This window comes from Mesoplodon mirus (genome assembly GCF_964341445.2).
Source record: "Mesoplodon mirus genome assembly, chromosome: 5".
NCBI lineage: Eukaryota > Metazoa > Chordata > Mammalia > Artiodactyla > Ziphiidae > Mesoplodon > Mesoplodon mirus.
This window is the reverse complement of record NC_138980.1, coordinates 141681737-141704038: the sequence shown is the minus strand read 5'-3', so window position 1 is coordinate 141704038 and position 22302 is coordinate 141681737. Positions and strand designations below refer to the sequence as shown.

At 36.6% G+C, this 22302-nt stretch overlaps 1 protein-coding gene across 1 annotated transcript in view; it reads left to right on the top strand.

Moving 5' to 3' along the window:
- The window catches only part of MTREX (Mtr4 exosome RNA helicase), a 127018-nt gene that overhangs the window by 96387 nt on the left and 8329 nt on the right, over nt 1-22302 (top strand). Inside the window, exons 20-25 of the mRNA XM_082624149.1 lie at nt 3899-4009; nt 5398-5586; nt 9447-9610; nt 12507-12612; nt 15679-15735; nt 16906-17068. Coding sequence (XP_082480275.1) covers nt 3899-4009; nt 5398-5586; nt 9447-9610; nt 12507-12612; nt 15679-15735; nt 16906-17068 — 790 coding nt within the window. The remainder of the gene's footprint in view (nt 1-3898; nt 4010-5397; nt 5587-9446; nt 9611-12506; nt 12613-15678; nt 15736-16905; nt 17069-22302) is intronic.

Here is a 22302-nt window from a genome sequence, read left to right as displayed (position 1 = left end):
CAAGTACATAAAGCATACACTTCTTCTCTAAAGTCAAGTGAATTATTTTTAATTTTTCTGCCATTTTGGATTGTGTACATGTACCTCAGTACAGAAAAATTGTGTATTTCTCCCTCTGGGTGTTGGCTACCTGGTACATCATTGACAGTTTTTCATGTCCTGAGTCTTCTCTTTCCAGCCAGCCCATGTATCTAGGATTTGTATAGATCACAAATTGGCGGCTCAAAAGCCAATTCAGCCCACATGATGTCTTCTTTAAAAGTGAATTTGACAGTTTGAGAATAAAAATAATGATAGTAAAAGATTATAATCAAGTGAAAATAAAATAAGAACCCACAAGCTTATATACTCAGAATATATACTGTAGAAGGAATGGAGATGTTAGAAGAGTCAACGTTAGACAACTACCATAAGTAATATTTGACTCAGGCAAGAATAATCCATGGATGTTAAAACTAGTGAGTTGAAAGTTTAACGAAGGACTTCTCTGATGGCGCAGTGGTTAAGAATCCGCCTGCCATTGCAGGGACATGGGTTTGAGCCCTGGTCCGGGAAGATCCCACGTGCTGCAGAGCAACTAAGCACATGCGCCACAACTACTGAGCCTGTGCTCTAGAGCCTGTGAGCCACAACTACTGAGCCCACATGCCACAACTACTGAAGCCTGCACGCCTACAGCCCATGCTCTACAACAAAAGAAGCCACCACAATGAGAAGCCCATGTGCCACAACAAGAGAAAGCCCACACGCAGCAACGAAGACCCAATGCGGCCATTAATTAATTAATTAATTTTAAAAATGTAAAAAAAAGTTTAATGAAGAATGGGATACTTACAAAGTCTATAAAGAATCTCCTATAAATTTATTATAAATTTTTTTAAATAAATTTATTTATATTATTTTTGGCTGCGTTGGGTCTTTGGTGCTGTGTGTGTGGGCTTCTCTAGTTGCGGTGAGCCGGGGCTACTGTTTGTTGCCGTGTGCGGGCTTCTCATTGTCATGGCTTCTCTTGTTGCGGAGCATGGGCTCTAGGCGCACAGGCTTCAGTAGTTGTGGCACGTGGGCTCAGTAGTTGTGGCTTGCGGGCTCTACAGCTCAGGCTCAGTAGTTGTGGCACGTGGGCTTAGCTGCTCCGCAGCACGTGGGATATTCCCAGGCCAGGGCTCAAACCCGTGTCCCTTGCATTGGCAGGCAGATTCTTAACCACTGTGCCACCAGGGAAGCCCCAACTTCTTATAAATTTATCTCCCTATAAATTTATTGTGAAAGGGAAAGTAGTAACTTATAGTAGAAAATGCTAGCAGATGTTACTTTAATCAAGTAATCAAAGTTACTATCACCAATCCAGTAATGTTGACCAATGGACTGAGACCAACAACAAAAAAATCACTTGTGCCAAAAATGCATAACCTGAGTCTGATGATTCTTCATGATTACACAAACCTAAACTGAGAATCGTTCTACAAAATAACTGGCCTATAGTATTCAAAAATGTCAATGTCTTGAGAGTCACAGAAGAACTGAGGAAGTGTTCTAGATTAAAGAAGAACAAAGAAATATTACAACTAGGTTCAATGCATGATCCTAGTTTCGCTCCATGGAGTGGTGGGGGAGAAGGCCGGGCAAAAGACATTATTGGGAAAGTAGATGAACTTTTAATATGGACTGTCGATTAGATACTATCAGTGTATCGACATTAATTTCCCTCTTTTCATACTTGTACTGTGGCTGTATGGGTGTGTCTGTGTATATGTATATACATAAATATAGAGAGAGAGGGTGTTGTAGCACATGGGGCAAAATACAAAGAATTGGTGAATCTGAAGAAAGGTATATGGGAGCTTTTTATCCTAGTGCAGTGTTTCTGTACATTTGAAATTATATGAAATGTTAATACCATAAGAGAACAAAAACAGGTGGAGAGTATTCTGGATTAAAGGAGACTAAGAGACCTGACAGCTAAATGTAGTAACTGATCCTTGGCTGGATCCTGAATCCAGAAGTAGTAGTAGTAGTAGTAGTAGTAGTATCCTGGCTCCAAACGTCGTGGGGTGGTGGTCGTGGTGGTCGTGGTGGTCGTGGTGGTCGTGGTCGTGGTGGTCGTGGTGGTGGTGGTGGTGGTGGTCGTGGTGGTGGTGGTCGTGGTGGTGGTGGTGGTGGTGGTCGTGGTGGTCGTGGTGGTGGTGGTCGTGGTGGTCGTGGTGGTGGTGGTGGTGGTCGTGGTGGTCGTGGTGGTCGTGGTCGTGGTGGTCGTGGTGGTGGTGGTGGTGGTGGTCGTGGTGGTGGTGGTCGTGGTGGTGGTGGTGGTGGTGGTGGTGGTGGTCGTGGTGGTCGTGGTGGTGGTGGTCGTGGTGGTGGTGGTGGTGGTGGTGGTGGTCGTGGTCGTGGTGGTCGTGGTGGTGGTGGTGGTCGTGGTGGTCGTGGTGGTCGTGGTGGTCGTGGTGGTGGTGGTGGTCGTGGTGGTCGTGGTGGTGGTGGTGGTGGTGGTGGTGGTGGTCGTGGTGGTGGTGGTGGTGGTCATAGAGGTAGTGGTAGGAGTCTATAAAGGACATTAGTGGATCAGTTGGGGAGATTTTCATGTGGACTATATATTAGATGATGTACTATTGTTAAATTTCTACGATCTCATAATGTTGTGGCTATGCAGGAGAAGGTGCTTGTTCTTAAAAGATACGTGTTTAATTGGGTCCCATTGGTTTATTTTTGCTTTTATTTCTTTTGTCTTGGGAGACTGATCTAAAAAAAATAGTGCCACAATTTATGTCAGAATGTTTTGCCTATGTTCTCTTCTAGGAGTTTTATGGTGTCATGTCTTATATTCAAGTCTTTAAACCATTTTGAGTTTATTTTTGTATATGGTGTAAGGAGAGTTGTTATTTCGTTGATTTAATTGCAGTCATCCAGCTTTCCCAACACCACTTGCTGAAGAAACTCTCTTTTCTCTATTGTATATTCTTGCCTCCTTTGACATAAATTAGTTGACCATAGGTATGTTGGTTTATTTCTGGGCTCTCTGTTCTGTTCCATTGTTTATCCTCATTTTTTAAATGGGGAGACTGAAGCTTAAAAACTCTAGGTGACTTGATCAAGGTCACACAACTAACAGAAGACTGAATTCAAACCCAGGCAGTCTTGACTCCAGAACCCACATTCAGCCGCTATACCATTTTGTTTAGTAAAACACAGTGAATATGTTTCTTATCAGCAAGTGAATGACAGTTGTTTTTCCAGTGGTGATCAGTGTAAAGAAGGAGACCAATAAGCTGACGAAGTTGGATCTGTGAGAATGTTAACCTCTCCTCAGTTTATAGAGTCTGAATTTAAAGGGAGCAAATTTAAAGAAAGCAAATGGCATTTTTGATGGTGAGGGAAGGGTATTCTTGTCAGGAGAAAGCACGGAAGAAAGTTTGAAGATAGGTTTTCTTCAAGATTATGTCTAATGGAGTATACTGTTTTCTCTGCTTGAAACCTCTTTTCAGCTCTTCATTCTGGCCCATCCAGAGATTACATGAGTCTTATGTGGCCAACTAAACCTAAATAGACCTAAATAGGAGTCTTACCTTCCTCTGTAGTGCTATAGTACTTTTAGGTATTTAAAAAGTAGCAAGTACTGAGGGTGCAAAAATGAATGAAATATGGATTCTGTGTTAAGGGAATCACTTATTTTTATGTACCATTTATTTGCCTGTTACTTAAAGGTTTAAATTTGTTTTTACTTTTTAAATATAGTTTCTACTAGGATATAAGCTTCCACAATGATTACTATCTACTTATTATACCTGTCACATATTGTAAATGCAGTTTCCTTTTAAGAATTCAAGCTAAATTTAAGAAATGGCAGAATTTGAACACGCTCAATTTTAATTGTAACATATATATATAACTTTTCTGTTGGTAGGTTGTTCCAGTTTTGGTGCATCTCCTGTCCGCTATCAGCAGTGTTAGACTTTACATTCCTAAAGACCTTCGACCACTGGACAATAGACAGAGCGTTTTAAAATCAATACAGGTATACACGTTAATTTTATAAATTAAATATAAATTTTATGTAAATATAAATAGGGTTTATAACGAGGCAGCTGATTTGCTGTTAAATATATTGCTTTCTTTCAGAAAACCTATAAACACTACCAGTAGTGGCAGTCATTTTTAACAAAGATAGTGGCAGCAGATCTATATGTAGACTGTCCTCTCTTTGAATCTAGCAACAAAGTCAGGCTAAAGGAGGGCTCACAGAGGAAAACATGGCCACTATTGTGTGTTAAATATGTTTTGCTTTATTCGTTATGAATGAAAATAACTATAGAGTGTATTTAAAGTTTTATGTATAGGGCTTCCCTGGTGGCGCAGTGGTTGAGAGTCCGCCTGCCGATGCAGGGGACACAGGTTCGTGCCCCGGTCTGGGAAGATCCCACATGCCGCGGAGCGGCTGGGCCCGTGAGCCATGGGCACTGAGCCTGCGCGTCCAGAGCCTGTGCTCCGCAACGGGAGAGGCCACAACAGTGAGAGGCCCGCGTACTGCAAAAAAAAAAAAAAAAAAAAGTTTTATGTATAAAATCATGTGCCAGGACTTTTAACTACTTTACAGTATAATTAATACATGGATGAAATAGTCTTATTTTCAATAGGAAAAATTAAGATTTTACAGAAAATTTTATTTTCCGGTAGGAAAATAGAAAGACACTTTGTTAGTTGGTTTAGTTGGTTAGTCAATAAATATTTGAAAAGGATTTACTATGTAGTGAAGGCTATGTACTAAAATCTGAGAAAGCAGGATGCTTTCAGTGTACAGTAGGAATTTTTAAGCTGTGGTCCATGGGTGAGCTTCTTGAAATGAATAATTCTCTTGACAGTTTTATAAAAAGATTTTGTGGGTAACCCCCCCACACTTTTTTTTTATTTCTAACTGGCCAAATCCTATCTTACCTTTAAGCCCTATCCAAGACTCTGAAAGTCTCCCAGTGGGATACCAGCCTATAGTTACCTATCTCTTCCCTGAACTCACATGTTCATTATATTTAACAGTCAAATAATGTTACAAAAAAATTTAGTGATGGGGATCTGGACCCTTTGAAAGTTTATATCTTTCAGCTCAGTAGTGCCCTCCCTAGGAATCAGCCCCAAAGAAGTAATCAGAATATTGAAAACATTTACACTTGAGATGTTCAATACAGGATTATTTATAATGGCAAGAAGTTATAACAACCTAAATATACAATGATGGGCTTTATCAATAAATGGTGCTGCACCCAAAACTATTAAACTTTAAATATTAGAATTATTAATAAATTATAATACATGTCTATACATAGAGAAAACATAAAAGGAAGTATTTAGTTTAGTCTTAACTAATTTTGTATGTAAGATGAAAAATGAATTTTAAATATTTTGTTTCAGGAAGTTCAGAAACGTTTTCCTGATGGTGTTCCCTTATTAGATCCTATTGATGACATGGGCATTCAAGATCAAGGTCTGAAAAAAGTCATCCAGAAAGTAGAAGCTTTTGAGCATCGAATGTATTCTCATCCACTTCACAATGATCCAAATTTGGAAACTGTGTATACGCTTTGTGAAAAAAAAGCACAGGTATGGCAGAAACTCTTTTATCATAGAATTCTAAGTATTTCACTATATAAGTGAGTATGTATTTTTCATTTTCTTTTCCTATTGGTTTCATCACCTAAAACAGGAAAATGTCTAGCTGTCTTTTAAGTAAACTATCAACTCTTACCAGTAAAAAAAAGTTGATCACTTTGAGATGTCATTCACATAGCATAGCATTCACCCTTTTAATGCATACAATTCAGTGGTTTTTAGTATATTCACAGATATCTGCAACTATAACCACTATCTAATTCCAGAACATTCTCATCACCCCAAAAAGAAACCACATACCAATTAGCAGTCACTCCCCCTTTCCCTACCCTCCAGCTGCTGGCAACTACAAATCTCCTTTCTGCCTCTATGGATTTGCCTATTTTGGAGATTTCATATTAAAAAAAATCATACAATATGTGGCCTCTGTGTTTGCCTTCTTCCACTTAGCTAATACCTTCAAGATTCATCCATGATGTAGCATGAATTTGTATTTTATTCTTTTTTATGGCCGAAAAATATTCCATTGTATATATATACCACATTCTGTTTAACCACTCATCAGTTGATGAACATTTGGAGTTTTTCCACTTTTTGGCTATTATGAATAATGCTGCTATGAACATTTATGTACACATTTTTGTGTGGACGTATCTTTTCATTTCCCCTGGGTGGAATTAGCATAGAATTGCAGGTCAGTGAGTAACACTGTGTTTAACTCTATGTTTAACTTTTTGAGAAACTGCCAAACTGTGTTCTGAAGTGGCTGCACCATTTTACATTCTCACCAGCAATATATTAAAGTTCCAGTTTCTCCACATCTTCACTAATACTTGTTTCATCTGTATTTTTAATTATAGCCATCCTAGTGGTATGAAGTAGTAGTTCACCTTTTTAGGCTAACTAGCTGTATTCTCTAACCAGTAAAAGCATTCTTACAGCCATTCTGAATAATGAATTTAGAAAAAGCTTTTTGAAATGAATACATTTCTTTCCACTATCCACTTCTCTTCAACTAGAATCTTTTGTATATACAAATGTCACTTCCTCCTTGAAGTTTATAACTCCTTGCTATTAGGCTTTTTCAGCTTTTATCACAGGCTATTTTATCATGTTTGTCTTCCTGTCTCACAAACTAGATTTTAAGCCCCTTAGGCTCAGGTGTTTCATTTAAGCTTATTTGTGCTCTTCCATATTTCCCATAATGATCTGTTTTTATAATGTAGATGCCTAGTATTTATTGAATAAATAATATAAGTAGAAACTTCTTGGCTTAATAGAGTAATGTGTTCAGTTCGTAGTTTTACAGCACTGCCCCTTTCTAGCTTTTTGTGAACTAACGTGATGTGGCCCTGTGCCATGTTGGGCACAGCAGGTGTGTTCTCAGTGAACATGTAGCACACCATGCTGTGGCCCACTATGAAGGTTTCTTCTCAAGATGAGGAAACTGAGACACAAAAAGCTTGAGGATACTCAGTTGTCCTCCTGGCCTCATCTGTCACCGGGACCATTGCAGCAGCTCCCTGCCTGCTTCCAGTTACTCCGTACCTGACCACCAGAATCATCCTTAACAGTTTCAACACAGGAACAGAAAGACTTGAGTTTGGTTGACTGATGACTGGAAAGTATCCACGGAGAAGGTGGTTTGAAGCCACAGAGAAAGGCATTATCTGAGCCACTCAAATATAACAAAAAGGCCCTAGTGTCTGGTTGAAAGACTGGCTAAATAAAATTGTCATGAAGACTGCAATACATGGAAAAAATGCTTATGCAGGAACATTAAATTTAAAAAGTAGGACCTAAAATCGTTGTGGACTATGATTACAATTCAGCAAAAGTAAAAACGCACACCAGAAAAGACTGAAAGGAAAACTTTAAGTGGTTGTGTTTGGGCAGTGAGATTATAGTAGGTAATCCTACTCCCACCCACCCCCCATCTTCTGTAATGTGCTTGTATTGCATTTCTTAATGAAAGAAAACTACAAAGAGTTAACAACTTAGGGGGAAAAAACAAGTCTTTTTTTTTTTTTAATGATCTCCTGACCTCCTAGTGACTGCAGGATAGATTTGACATTCCTTAGCCCTGCCTAGGAAGCCTTCAAAATCTGACCCCTCAACTGTCAACATTTTAAGTGTTCATACTCTGATTCAGCTTTCCCGTCCTCTCGGACTGAAACTACAAAGTGAGGCAATACAAGGATGTTCTTGTAGCATTGTTTGAAAAAGCAAATTAATGTAAACAACCTCAGTGTTCATCAGTAGAAAATTAGATACATGAATTATGCATATCCACACAGTGGGTATCAACATGGCCATTTTTTTTAAATGAGGTAAATTTATATGTACTTTTTGGAAAAGAAGTCCTAATTGTATTGAGTGGAAAAGGAAGCTGGCCTCACTTCTGTGGGAAAAGCCCCTGTACCTATGTATTTATTCATTTATAAACATGGATATCTGTGTTCTTTTAAAGTATGTAGAAAGAGATATAGAACAGCATTGTCCAGTAGAAATGTAATACAAGCCACTTACATAATCTTAAATTCTTTAGTAGCCACTTTAAAAAAATAGTGAAAAGAAACAGGTGAAATTAATTTTAATAAGATTTTTATTTAGCTCAATATGTCCAAAATACATTTCAACATGTAATCAATATAAAAATTACTATGATAAAAATCTTAAATAGTAGACTGTCTTCTACCAACCTTTAAGCTTTATACGCCTCTGGGTACTTAGCAGTCTTCTATGCTAATATAGGCGCATCTTCAATTAAAGAAATTTTAGAAGACAATTTTTTTTTTTTCTGATAGGCCTGATAGAGCATGCTAGGTAATATAGAGTTGTCTAACATATAAAGCATTCCTTCTTATCCTCCTAGCATTATGACAATATATCTGTTCATAGCAATGTAAATAATTGCTAGGAGTTTAGATTCTAGAGTCTGATAGTCTGGGTTTGAGTCCCATCTTTTATCACTCATTAGCTCTGTGATCTTGACCAGTATCTTGATCTTGGTAATCTCTGTCTGCCTCAGTTTTCTCATCTGTAAAATGCACATTTAATATTAGTTACCTACTTTATATGATTGCTGTAAGAATTAAATGAAATAATGTAAAGCACTTGAAAAAACAGGATTTATAGTTAGCTGTCAATAAATATCAGTTACTGACCACCATAATTGCCTTCAACATTTCTACTCCTCAGTTGAAGCTTAATAAATCATCTGCAAAATTCCAAAGTCTTTGAATTTCTACTTCTCAATCCCTAAACTTTTCTGTCCGTGTCTTTCTGAACTTCAAGCCTCCACTTCAGGATCGCAGTGTTTTCTTGCTCTTGTACTGTCATCCGCTGTCACAGTTGAAAAGTATGTAATATTTTCTGATTAATGGAATTTTAAAACTCATCTACCCTATAGGATGACCTCAAAATAACATTTTCCTTTTAAGCATTCATCTCTGTCTGTAGAATAAAGACCTATTCTCTTTGCTAAATCCATTTCCAGCTTAGGCAGATTTGTTATAAAATTTGAGGGCAAAGAGAAGGAACACTTTTCAGGGCATCATAAGGGAAATATAAGTAGTTGAGAGATAAGATTCATATACTCTCATCTTTCTTTCCTTATTCTCTGAGTTACCCCCTAATTCCCTAAGGATGAAAAGCTGGAGTTGATGTCATTGCTACCTCAGATACATCATTCCTCTTGTATAATACCCTGGGACAGTAAGAAACTCCTGTGTTCTCCTCCACGTCCCCCAGCCCCCAATATAATATTTTTTGTTTCATTTCATGACTAAACATCATTTCATTTTGTTTACCTTATTATTGAACTTCTTTTGTACTTTTATATGCCTTAGATTGCAATAGACATTAAATCCGCAAAGCGAGAACTAAAGAAAGCAAGAACTGTCCTACAAATGGATGAGCTCAAATGTCGCAAACGTGTTTTAAGGAGGTTGGGATTTGCTACGTCTTCTGATGTCATAGAGATGAAAGGACGAGTGGCTTGTGAAATAAGCAGGTAAAACCTGGTTGTTCTAGAAAACTGGTTCTAAAATGGGATACTGTTTTTTAAATGAGGGCTATTAATCTTTTAGAAAAAGAGCTATATTAAAAATATAAAGTTGTACAATGCCTTCCATATTAAAATACAGGTTCTGATCATGAAGTTGAGAAATTAGAAAGGGAGAATAAAAATCTTTTGAATCCTTAATTAAGGATTAACACAGACACCATTAGTACTTCCATATGTTTCCTTTTTCTTTATTTTAATGCATTGTGGACTTTTTACATAATTGTAACCTTAGTTTATATATGGTTTTTGTATACTTTTAATTATTTTTACAGTTAGGAACATTTTCCCACCTTGAAACTTCATCTAATAATCATTATCCTTTTTTATGTAAAGTTTTGGTCTAACAGTAGGGTATTAGAGTATAGCATGTTATAGGCCACAGCTTGAAATCGGATATAAACTTTTGTAAATTGGATATAAGCTGTTGTCTATTTTGGTAATCTTTTACTACATTACAAATGACCTTAAAACTAAATGACTTAAAACAGAAGTCATTTCATTCTCTCCGATTGTTTCTGTGGGTCCAAAATGCTGGAAGGGCTCTTTAAGATGTTCTGGCTCAGGGTCCCACTTGACTGCCATCATCTTGAAGATACTTATTTTGCCATAGTCATGACCATTATTCTTGATGATTCCATAAAAGACATCTTGAAACAGTTTTTATGTTCTCACCAAGGCCCTAATGGATGCAGGCAAAGAATTAAAAGCCTTGTAGATGGTTTTGGGTATTCCTGATGAAGACTTATTCATATTGTTCTTATTGATCATCTGGTTCAGATATGAATTCAGATACCGGCAGGGGCCAAGATTCTGTGGCAAACAGGACAGTTCTAGGCCTCCAAAAGGGGGCAGTGACTACCCAGCCCCAATTAATTATTACAGAATAATGTGATATCAGAGTATTCAACTTAGAAAAGTCAAAAATCCAGATTTTTTTTCTTTTTGGTGAAATCTCTTGATTTTTAAATGTTCACAGACTAATTCAAAATTATTTTTGTAAGTCCCTGTGCAAGCTAAATAAAACATTTCTTCATGTTAGATTTGGCCTACAGGCTTGTAGTTTTCCTTTAAGCTGTGATAAAATTAAGCTTTCCTACTTTGTACTTAAAGAAACCTAGGCACTATAAGGCTAATAATTTACCCAGGATTAAATTTAGACTATAACACCAATCTACTGATTTGAATGCCAAAATTAATGTTATTGGAATTATTTCTTTGTGGTGTTAATGTAGTATTGATATTTAATAGTTAATATCGAAATTAATTTCTATTAGATATCTGTAGCTAGTTTTAGTCTTAGAAGAAAGAATATTTAGAGAGAGAGTGATAACAATATCACATATCAAAGTATGTTACCTTTCCCCCAAAATTTGCCTCTCCCTCTGGTCTTGCTAAATAAGACCCAGCCACTAAAGGCAAAAACTGGGGAGTTGTCCTAGATTCCTCCTCTTCCTTCTAGCTCTCTTCTCACATCTTCATGATTGTTTTCTCCTACCTCTGTGCTGTTTTAACTATTCCCACTGACTAAGGTGCATCCTGTTTATAAGTCTCTATAACCCATCCTTTATACTCTTGCTTTCAGAATAGTCTTTCCAAACCACAAATCCCACCATGTCATTGTTTGGTAAAAGTCTCTTAGTGATTCTGTATTGCTTTCAGAATAAATTCCATAACTTAGTGTATTCGTGCCTTTCCCTTTCTATCCTGTCTGTTGCCACATTCCACACATGGTGTTTCTTTTATTTAACATGACCTTTTCCTTGCTCCCTGTTCCTGCATAATGTTTTTTAAAGATCTTCTGAAACTTGCTTTGAGTTTCTTCAGTTTGATTTTAGGCTCCTCAACTTTTTTTGCATAATTGCCTATATAAATCTCTATTAAATTTCTCTAGTTGCAGCAAGTGGGGGCCACTCCTCATCGCGGTGCGCGGGCCTCTCACTATCGCGGCCTCTCTTGTTGCGGAGCACAGGCTCCAGACACGCAGGCTCAGTAATTGTGGCTCACGGGGCTAGTTGCTCCGCGGCATGTAGGATCTTCCCAGACCAGGGCTCGAACCCGTGTCCCCTGCATTGGCAGGCAGATTCTCAACCACTGCACCACCAGGGAAGCCCTTGTCATAGTCTTTTAAAATACTGTATTTAGATGATGCAAAAGAAGAACCAAAAGTAAGGGTAAGCTAGAACCTAAAAGAGATGTATTTAAAATCTGGAGTCAGTAATATGGACAAGGCAAGTGCAAGAAGAAACAGAAGTAATGATAAGCTAGTACCTATTATAGATATGTTTGAAATCTGAAATTGTATTTACTAGATGGATATACTCCAGATTCATAGATAACAGTCTTGATGAGCAGCAATTTATAACATTCTCAACACTAGGAAACTGTGAATAAAATGTGTGTCTGCTATGGGTATATTCTAATTAAGATTTCTATAATGTTTTTCATTGTTTTTTAAATTATTTGTAAAATAATTGAGTTGAAAACCATTTAAAAGATCCTTGGACCTAGGTAATAAATGCTAATGACTAATTTTTATGGTATTCTGAGAGTTAAGAAATGATTCTTTATTTCAATGAATATCTGCATTTTGGTATTTGCTAGAATGGGCTCTTTATAGGAAACACCCATTTCACATTTATTATTCATATATTGGTAAATATAAAGACCTGCCATTTCCTTAGTTAAATAAATCTTTGTCACTCCTCACTGACTAGTCCTCATGTTCAAATAACATATTTTATTTAAAACTATATCTTAAGGATGTGTGGGTACATATGTGTGTTTTTATATTCTGACATTTGGAGTTTACTCTCTTTTTTTTTGTTTGTTTATGGCTGTATAGTGCTGACGAACTCCTTCTAACTGAGATGATGTTTAATGGCCTCTTCAATGACCTATCTGCAGAACAGGCAACAGCACTACTAAGCTGCTTCGTGTTTCAAGAGAATGTGAGTTAATAGATTTAGCACATCTTACTTGTTAATTTACATGTCTTATAATTTAATAATATTATGGATTTTTTAATTTTTAAAATATGCCTGCATATTTACATATTATAGGTAATGTTATTAGAAATCAATGCAACTATAACCCAAATTTAGTAAGAGAGAAACAATTAAATGTATATTATCAGAAAAGAAAGTAAACTAGAATTTTATTTATAGACAATCATCATTAATCAGATTCCAAGTTAAAAATTTGCTCTATAAAACCCAGTGCATTATTTGAAGGTCTAGCTTAGTCAGACAGTCTAGAAGGAAAAAGAAAAGGTAAAATTAAGCAAAACTAGTAAAAATGAAAAGGGAGTGAGGTTGAATTAATATTCCTCTTCTCAATTTTGGAGAATAACTGAGGCAGCTGATTGTAGTAGAGGCTGAAGTCTTAGTTTTCATTGGCAAGATTTGAGATAATGGCCATACGATTCTCATCACTGGCTTGGCAGTAATTTTTTCATGTGAGTAGTTAGTTGACTTTCACCAGCTCTTAAGAAATCAAAAAACGAAATGCTGGATGGACCAGAAGGACACTAATCGTCATTTACTTTATTGCAAAAGCCAGTATGATTTATTTTAAAAAGTAAAACGCATGTTTCACATTTCAAATTCAAAACTTTATTCATTGCGTATAAAATTGACAAAATAAGAGTAAGACAGGCACATTTACCTTCTAAAAATAATGTTGCTACTATATAAATTTTTAGAGAACCTTTTACCACATACACTTAGTTTAACTTTTAAAAAAGTAAATTGTGTAAGACAGATTTGTTTTGCAGTTCTGCTGTCGATCTGTTTATCCATTAACTATTTCCTTATTTGTTAATCAGATCAAATACATAACTTCTTGGAGTAGGTGGGTATTTCCTCTCAGCTCTCTGATTACAGATCAGAATTACAACCGCAGTGGCAACGATAACAAATAGGACAGTAATCCAGAAATGATTTATGCTCTCATAAGAATGCCTGCTGTGCACCCATGAAGTAATTTAATTTGCATGTGAGGAATGCATTTCTTCACAAAATATTATGTTTGGCTGTTGTTTTCCTTAGGTTCAAAAGTTTATTACATTAATTTCTAAGATAATTGTTTAGAATGTTTGTCCAGTTTTCTTTGAACAGATATAAGGTTTAGAGATTATCTGGGGATTGGTGATCTTCTGCCTGTGTCAGACTTTGTCTTGTGGCTAATTTCTTATACTGTGCTTTTTTTTAATGTGGCAGTAAAAAAATCCTGTCTTCTGAGAGGCCATGTATGTTACCTCTTCACGGGAGTTGGGCCTAGCCAAAACACAACTCTTAAATCTTGGGGCAGGATGTCACTAAATGTAGCTGAGATTTGTTCAGTGAAGCCCTGCTATGTTATATGTAGTGTCATCAGTTCTTGTGGTGTGGTGCCTTTCAACATCAAAATGGATAATTGTACTGAAAGTACCGTGGAATTCTGTTCATACTTTAAAAGTATGTTTTCTAGCCAGAAAGGAAGGTAAATATAGTAAGATACTTGTCATAAATGCTGATAACTTCTGTTTTAAAGCATGTTGTTTCTAATACCGTGCCCCCTTATTTTTTATATCATTAGAAGTAATTTAAAGATTGCATAGTGTTTATAATATAAATATCAAGTATCATACAAATATTTATTAAGCACTCACTATGTGCAATGCAGACACCTAGACACTAGAAAGACAGCAGAACTTTTTGCTTTCATGATACTTTCATGTATGCTAGTTGATGAAGATAAACAATAAATAAATAAAATACACACGTTATGACAAAAGGTGATGAGGGTTTTGGAGAAAAGTGAAGCAGAGGAAGCAGGTAGAAATTTTGCGAGGGCTGGGGTTACTGTTTTAAGTAAGGTGATTAGAAAAGGCCTCACTGATAGAGTGCCATTTGAATTGAGACCTGAAGGAGAGATAGGCAGCAAACCGCACTCACCTGGTAGGAGAATATTGGTAAAATGACACGTAGCTTACTTACATCAGGACCAGTGCCTTCTACTTACAGTGACCAGGAGAGAGGAAAAGATCAGTAACAGTTGATCGTGAATGGACACAAGACATTTACAGTCTTGTGTACTTTTCACTAAACTGAGATGTGGAGTTCATTCATGATACAAATCAAAACCAAGTCCTATATAAATACTGATGCTCAAAGTAAAGGCAGATCTATTGCAACTAACGTATAGTTGCTTTTTTTAAATTTACCTATAATTACTTTAAATTGTCTCACACATATATACATACATACCTTTCCTGTAATAATTTTAGTTTTGTATAGTAAGTCTATCTTTGTCAAAATTTGTTCCTTAATAATAACTTTATTCTAATCACAAGTCTATAGGTTTTGAGGACCTGACTTACTCTCTTTGACAGCGTAAGAAACTAACACACAGAATTCAAGCAGCTTGTCCAAGTTTATTTGACTAATTAGTAATAGACCTGAAACTCAATTATTCTAATTGAGAAACTGATAGACTTTTCACTAGTGGGAAGACAATAATAAGAATACTGAAACTCATCTAAACTTTTAAATATTTTAAAAGTGGTTAGAGAGCTAGAAATATCTGGGTAAAACTAAAATTGAGGGCATTATTTCTAATGTTCTTTATCCAAGATTTTTAGTTTCCACAGAGTGAGAGTTGCCTAGAAGCCAAACTGTTTCAAAAAAGTATGATACAACAGTTTATAAATGTTGATGTAACTAAACTACTATGCATGTTTACAATATTTTCTCCAGTTCCATTTATGGTCACAGAAAATAGCTAGTTTAGCACACTTTGCAAATTTAGCAGTGTAATATTTTCCTCTGAAATATAAGAGAATAGTATAATTCAGGATGAGAGGAGTGATAATTTTGCTTACACAAACTAAGTTGATTAGAAACTCTAAATGCTAATGACTGAGGTCTTATAATTTGAAATTAATGGATATCATGGAAGCTTTGTTTATAAAAGCAGATAGTATACACTGCATTTTAAACTTGGGTTTTACATACAATCTTCTTTTTCTTTTATAGTCTAGTGAGATGCCCAAATTAACAGAGCAATTAGCAGGACCACTTCGTCAAATGCAGGTAAGATTTTTTTGAACTACATATTTTATGAATAGTATGTTGTGAAATAAACATTTGTGACAGTCTAATCATAATATTTATTATTCCACAGAGACAGCTTCCTTCAGGATTAAATATCATTTGATGTTAGTCTTGTCATTTACTGCTGTTTTAATAACATCATTTGTAATTTTTATTTTAAAAATTAAACATTCTCCCTCACCAAAATGTTAAGTTATATAGAGTTGCTGTGAGTACAGATTTAACATTGCATAATGTAGATAGGCTATACCAACAATTCAGTGTCTGCATCATTTTCCTTGGTGTTAAGAATAGCATCTTGATAGATTTAGTTAACTTAATTTTTTATACATTTTTCCATCTCAGTTTACAACAAATTTTAAAATCAGGTTTTAAAATCTGTTTTAGCCTAAGAAATGATTTATTTCTGGATCCTCAAAGCCACAGTAGTTTATAGTAATGAATTGGTCTCTTTTATTATTTTTCTTGGGAAGAATGGTTTTATCTGTCTTTTCAACATTAGATAGGGAAAGATGAACTATAAGACACTGCAAGAGAGGAATGAAAAGTAAATCATAAAAGAAGGCCCCTTTAAATGGAACATTTAACATTCCTTAATATTACTAAGAAATTTAAACTTCCAGAATCAGGGAAGTCTTAATAGGCCTAGGAGTTTTTGACCTTCTCAATTACCAAGGAGAAAAGAATGAAATCTAACTTCCTATTGTAAGGAAAAGGAAATATTAAGATTTATATTTTTTAAAGCATTGTTGGAGAAAAAGCATCATTTTGCCATAGGATTTATGTTTCTCTGAGTCTGGCTTGTTATTATTGTCTTTGTTTTCTTAATGAAACAATTAGAGATGAGTTAAATGTTACTGTTTAATAATTTTAATGAAGAGTTTTGGTTTTTGTAGAAAAGGTATTACTGGGTGAAAATCATGCTCTTGATATGTTTTTCTTAATTAATGTAGTGGAAAACTTTGCTGTTTGATTACTCAGCAGTGGAACAGGCACTGTGGCTACTTAGAAGCAGAATATCCAAATTGCAGGCTTATTACCTAGGAAGAAAAATATTGTATTGTAGAATACTGACTTTAGAAACCTAAAGAAAAAGTGATACGGGAGATCCTAAGTAAGAAATTTTAAGTATATCTTTTATCTTCAAAGGAATGTGCTAAAAGAATTGCAAAAGTTTCAGCAGAAGCCAAATTGGAAATTGATGAGGAGACTTACCTAAGCTCATTTAAACCTCACTTAATGGATGTAGTATATACCTGGGCAACAGGAGCTACATTTGCCCATATCTGCAAAATGACAGATGTCTTTGAAGGTATGGTTAAATTCTGTACACATATATTTCTTTCTGATATAAGAAATATACTTAGGATGGCATTGATATACTAAACAAGAATAATATATTATTTTTAATTTTTGATAATAAAAGGAAATCTTCTGCCTATGTAAATCAAAAATATTCTCCATGAATCCTTTGTATTATTTAATAAGCTCAGTCTGCTCATTATAACAGTTTATAATCCTGTGCCAGAGTCTCTGCAGTCACAGATAAGGCCTATTTACGTGGGTATTTTTACTTTTGGTTTTATTCTCTTAGTAATAACCTAATGGCTTGCTATGCAATTCCACCAAAAAATAGCAGAGCTAAAAATGCTGTCCATCATTGCATTTCTAAAAGCAATCAAAACTGTTACTCAACTGAAGAAAAATTTTAAATGAAGAAGTAAAGGTAAAGGGAATATATAAGGAGTAATCATAAGTGAATTACAAGAAGCAAATAATAAGCACAATATTTAAAGAAAACCATATTTAGAAATGCTGTATTCATTGCAAAAAGATTGGCTTATGCAGATTGTAGATATTTATAATGGTGAATTGTGTTTACACCGAACTTTCTTAAAAATGAAAATAAATGAGCTTGGACTTCATAGAGATTTATTATAAGAACATTTAAAATTTTTTTTTGAGAAAAATTATATTTTTAACACACCCTGTATACTATTCTTTTTACCCGATATTATTAAAGACTGATAGATTACTGAGTTTATGAATCTCTGCAACAGAATCAACTATGAGCCTTTACTTCACTACATTGAATTTTAATGGGTTTTAAGGTTTTAAATATTATTTTTTAATTATGGTGTGCTGTTTTAGTCCTTTCCCTAAAGTTTATTTCTAAGCCTCCATTAAATGGTCATTAGTATTATGGTCCCAAAATCTTTTTCTTAATACTGTATTCTGTTACCAGGGTGGTCATTATTTATTAGGTAACTACTGTGTGACAGGAGTTGTGCTAATAAGCATTTTATATAATTTAGATCTAATCACCAAAGTAGCACATCAGAGTAGATATTATTTGCACTTTGCGCAAGGAAACTGATTTTTAAAAGGTAAATAATTTGGTCAAGGTCATGGAGGTGTATGTACTATATGATGGCACTGTGATTTGAATCCTGGCCTCTGTGACTACAAGCACATGATAGTTGATAACTTCATCTAAGAACCATAATACCTTATCTTTGAGTTTTGGACCACCTAGAGACTTCTTAAATACTACCTAGAATTATACCATCTCTATCCACTGAAAATTCATGCTTGTAGGAATGGTAAGAAGGTCTATAATAATTGATGGTGGGTAGCTACTGTTGAGGCTGTGAGAAGAGGGAAGCATGACATCCTCATCTCACCTGTGAACATTGCTTAACACGCAGAAACCCAGATAGATGTATGGCAGCTTGTGTGTTTCAGACACACAAAGGCAATCAAGTACAGTGTCACCACTCTTCAGTCTAACTTCTTTTTGGAACATAAGGATGAAACTAATCACTGTTCTATGCCTAAATTCTACGACTTGTTAATGTAATAGCTCATATTTGTGTATCTGCTTCTCTGAGAAGGCAAACACAATGGCATAAAACAATAGTGGTGCACTGTTTGTTTTGTTTTGTTTGTTTAAGAAAAATGAAGGGACAATAGGCCTAGAAATATAGGAAGCCTTATAAAATTATCTTTGTGGATTATTTTTCTATTCTTTGTGCTTAAATGAAAAAGTTACCACAGTATGGCAGATAAATCCTAAACTGCTAAATTGAAGACAGTTTGTATTTTTTAAAATTAATTTATTAATTTATTTATTTTTGGCTGCATTGGGTCTTCATTGCTGCACACGGGCTTTCTCCAGTTGCAGCGGGTGGGGGCTACTCTTCTTTGCGGTGCGCAGGCTTCTCATTGCGGTGGCTTCTCTTGTTGCGGAGAACGGGCTCTAGGCGCGCAGCCTTCAGTAGTTGTGGCTCGCAGGCTCTAGAGCACAGGCTCAGTAGTTGTGGCACACGGGCTTAATTGCTCTGCTGCATGTGGGATCTTCCCGGACCAGGGCTCAAACCTGTGTCCCGTGCATTGGCAGGCGGATTCTTAACCACTGCGCCACTAGGGAAGTCCTGACAGTTTGTATTTCTGCCACCTATGAGTTGATGTTTTCCACAACATACTAGCAATTCCTGAAATCTGTTTCAGTTCCTGAAATCTAATTCCTGAAATCTATTTCAATTCCTTGAGGCTATTTCAGTGTCACAGTTTGCTTGAGAAATCTATGATTAAAAATTGAGGAATTCAGTGTATAACTTGAAATTGGGTCTAACATCAACACAATTTTCATGGTACCATTATATCAGCTATACCTTTTCTTTCTAAAATTGGGATAGCTCATAAAAGCAAATTATGTAATTAAACAGCAAAAAAATAACTGAGAACCTTGATTTACTTAGGATATTTTTTTTTCTAGCGTATGGTGTCTCCCCGCCACAACCTTTTTTTTTTCCTTTTTTTCTTTTTACTATGTTGCTTAGTTCATCCATTTCAGAATAGCCATTCTCTCCTCATCTTGTTACTGTACATGCTTTATATAATTGGAAAAATACTATAATCAAAGCTCTAGCCCATAGTATAGTGTGTCTTTATTTTTACAGGCAGAAAATGACTGCATTGGAACTTTTTAATGTGCTTCGGTCAAGTGTTGGATCATGTCATGTCATGAGCCTCAGGAGTAGTTTTAAGTATTTTTCAAACATCAGCTGGAGCTAGTTAACATTGTAATGATTAACACCATATGTTTGGGGGATGTCTGATGTAAGAGAAGAGTTTACACTGTGATTCAGTTGAGGAATTTTGAACACTTCACATAAATAATTATTGCCTCTGTTATCACCCTGGAAAAAATGATAGAATATAATCATTTCTTATTTCCATCAATTAAATTTGGATAACAATTAAAAATACATCTGTAGGGCTTCCCTGGTGGCGCAGTGGTTGAGAGTCTGCCTGCCGATGCAGGGGACACGGGTTCGTGCCCCAGTCAGGGAGGATCCCGTATGCCGCGGAGCGGCTGGGCCCATGAGCCATGGCCGCTGGGCCTGCGCGTCCGGAGCCTGTGCTCCGCAATGGGAGAGGCCACAACAGTGAGAGGCCCGCGTACCACCAAAAAAAAAAAAAAAAAAACATCTGTATGGGCTATATACGGGGTTTCAGTCTACTGATCCATTGTAGTAGATCCATTGTAACCTAGACAGGGCCATTACTATTTATTTCTGTCTATACAAAAACAATATTGTACTCTTCACTGTGCATGAAAGATTTGCTTTCCACTAAGCACATGTCATCAGGAAAGCTCCTATGACAAATTATCACTTGAAAGTGTTTACTGTACTTCTGCCTGTCATAGGTTTTTTTGTTTTGATTTGTTTTTGGCTGCATTGGGTATTTGTTGCTTTGCATAGGCTTTTCTCTCTAGTTGCGGCGAGCGGGAGCTACTCTTTGTTGCGGTGCGTGGGCTTCTCATTGAGGTGGCTTCTCTTCTTGTGGAGCATGGGCTCTAGGTGCGCGGGTTTCAGTAGTTGGGGCACGCGGGCTCAGTAGTTGCAGTTCGCGGGTCCTAGAGTGCACGGGCTTCAGTAGTTATGGCATGCGGGCTCAGTAGTTGCAGCACGTGGTTCCTAGAGCATGCGGGTTTCAGTAGTTGTGGCACGCAGGCTCAGTAGTTGTGGCTCGCAGGCTCTAGGGCACACAGGCTTCAGTAGTTGGGGCACACAGGCTCAGTAATTGTGGCTCATGGGCTCTAGAGCGCAGGCTCAGTCGTTGTGGCACACGGGCTTAGTTGCTCCACGGCATGTGGGATCATCCCACACCAGGGCTCGAACCCGTGTCCCCTGCATTGGCAGGTGGATTCTTAACCACTGCGCCACCAGTGAAGTCCCTGTCCTAGATTTTTAAAGCAAATGCTGTTTGGCACATTCCTACTCTCTGCCCCCACCACATGGTCTTCTCAAATGCCTTTCCACTAGCATAGTTTTACCCTTTCTTAGGAGACGGTACATCAGAGTTAGAAGGGATTTTCCAATGGATTTGTTTTTTTAAAATACTTTTGCTAATAATAATAGAGTAACATTCTATTAGTATGTATCTGTTCTGTGTTTAAATTTTGGCACAGTTTTAGTACTAAATGACTTAGGAATTAGTACCTGATACTTACTCATTTAATGAATAATTAACTGAGACCCTAGTGGGATCAGGAATTGTGCTGGGTGCAATGCAAGCAACAGTCTCTGCCCTCCAGGAATGTTTTCAGCCTAAGCTGGGATCTAGTGGTAAATGATTGCAGGAAAATATAATTATGATCCTAACCTCAGGCCTCAATAACCACTTAGATAGGAGTTATTAAATCAGATTCAGGGCGTGAACTGTGGGGAACCACTTTTGCAAATGCCAGAAAGCTGGAGGTAGAAATAAATACCTCTCCAGATAAAGAAATGTGTTGATTTCCATCCTCAATTAGAATGGTGTTGTTTAAGAACCACATGAGCCTGATGTTTATAAAATTACCCTTAAAGCATGTGTGCTCAAATGTCCATCAGTGGGTGAATAAATTGTGTATTATCCATATAATGGGACAGTATTCTATTGTAAAAAAAAAGTGAAGTACTGATTCATGCTAAAATATGGATGAACTTTGACCAGATTAAGGTTCTAAGTGAAAGAAGGCAGACACAAAAGCCACCTATTGTACAACTTCATTTATGTGAAATGTCCAAAATAGGCAAATCCGTAGAGACAGAAAGTAGATTTGTGGTTGCCATGGGCTGGGGGAAGGTGGAAGGGGGGAGGGGTGTGACTGCTTAATGGATATGGGTTTCTTTTTGAGTGATAAGAAGATTCTAAAATTAGATAGTGATTATGGTTGTACAATTCCAAATATACCCCAAACCACTGAATTTGTACACTTAATTAAAAGGGGAATTTTATGCCATGTGAATTATATCTCACTGTGAGTTTTTCCAGAGAGGTGATGTAAATCTGAGGATAAAAACAGGCAGTGACACTGGGGTACATGCTTTAAAGTGGTAAATTTTATGTGTATTTTACCACAATTTTTCTTCAGAAGGCAATGTCTAGGGCTTCCCTGGTGGCGCAGCGGTTGAGAGTCCGCCTGCCGATACAGGGGACACGGGTTCGTGCTCTGGTCCAGGAAGATCCCACATGCCGCGAAGCGGCTGGGCC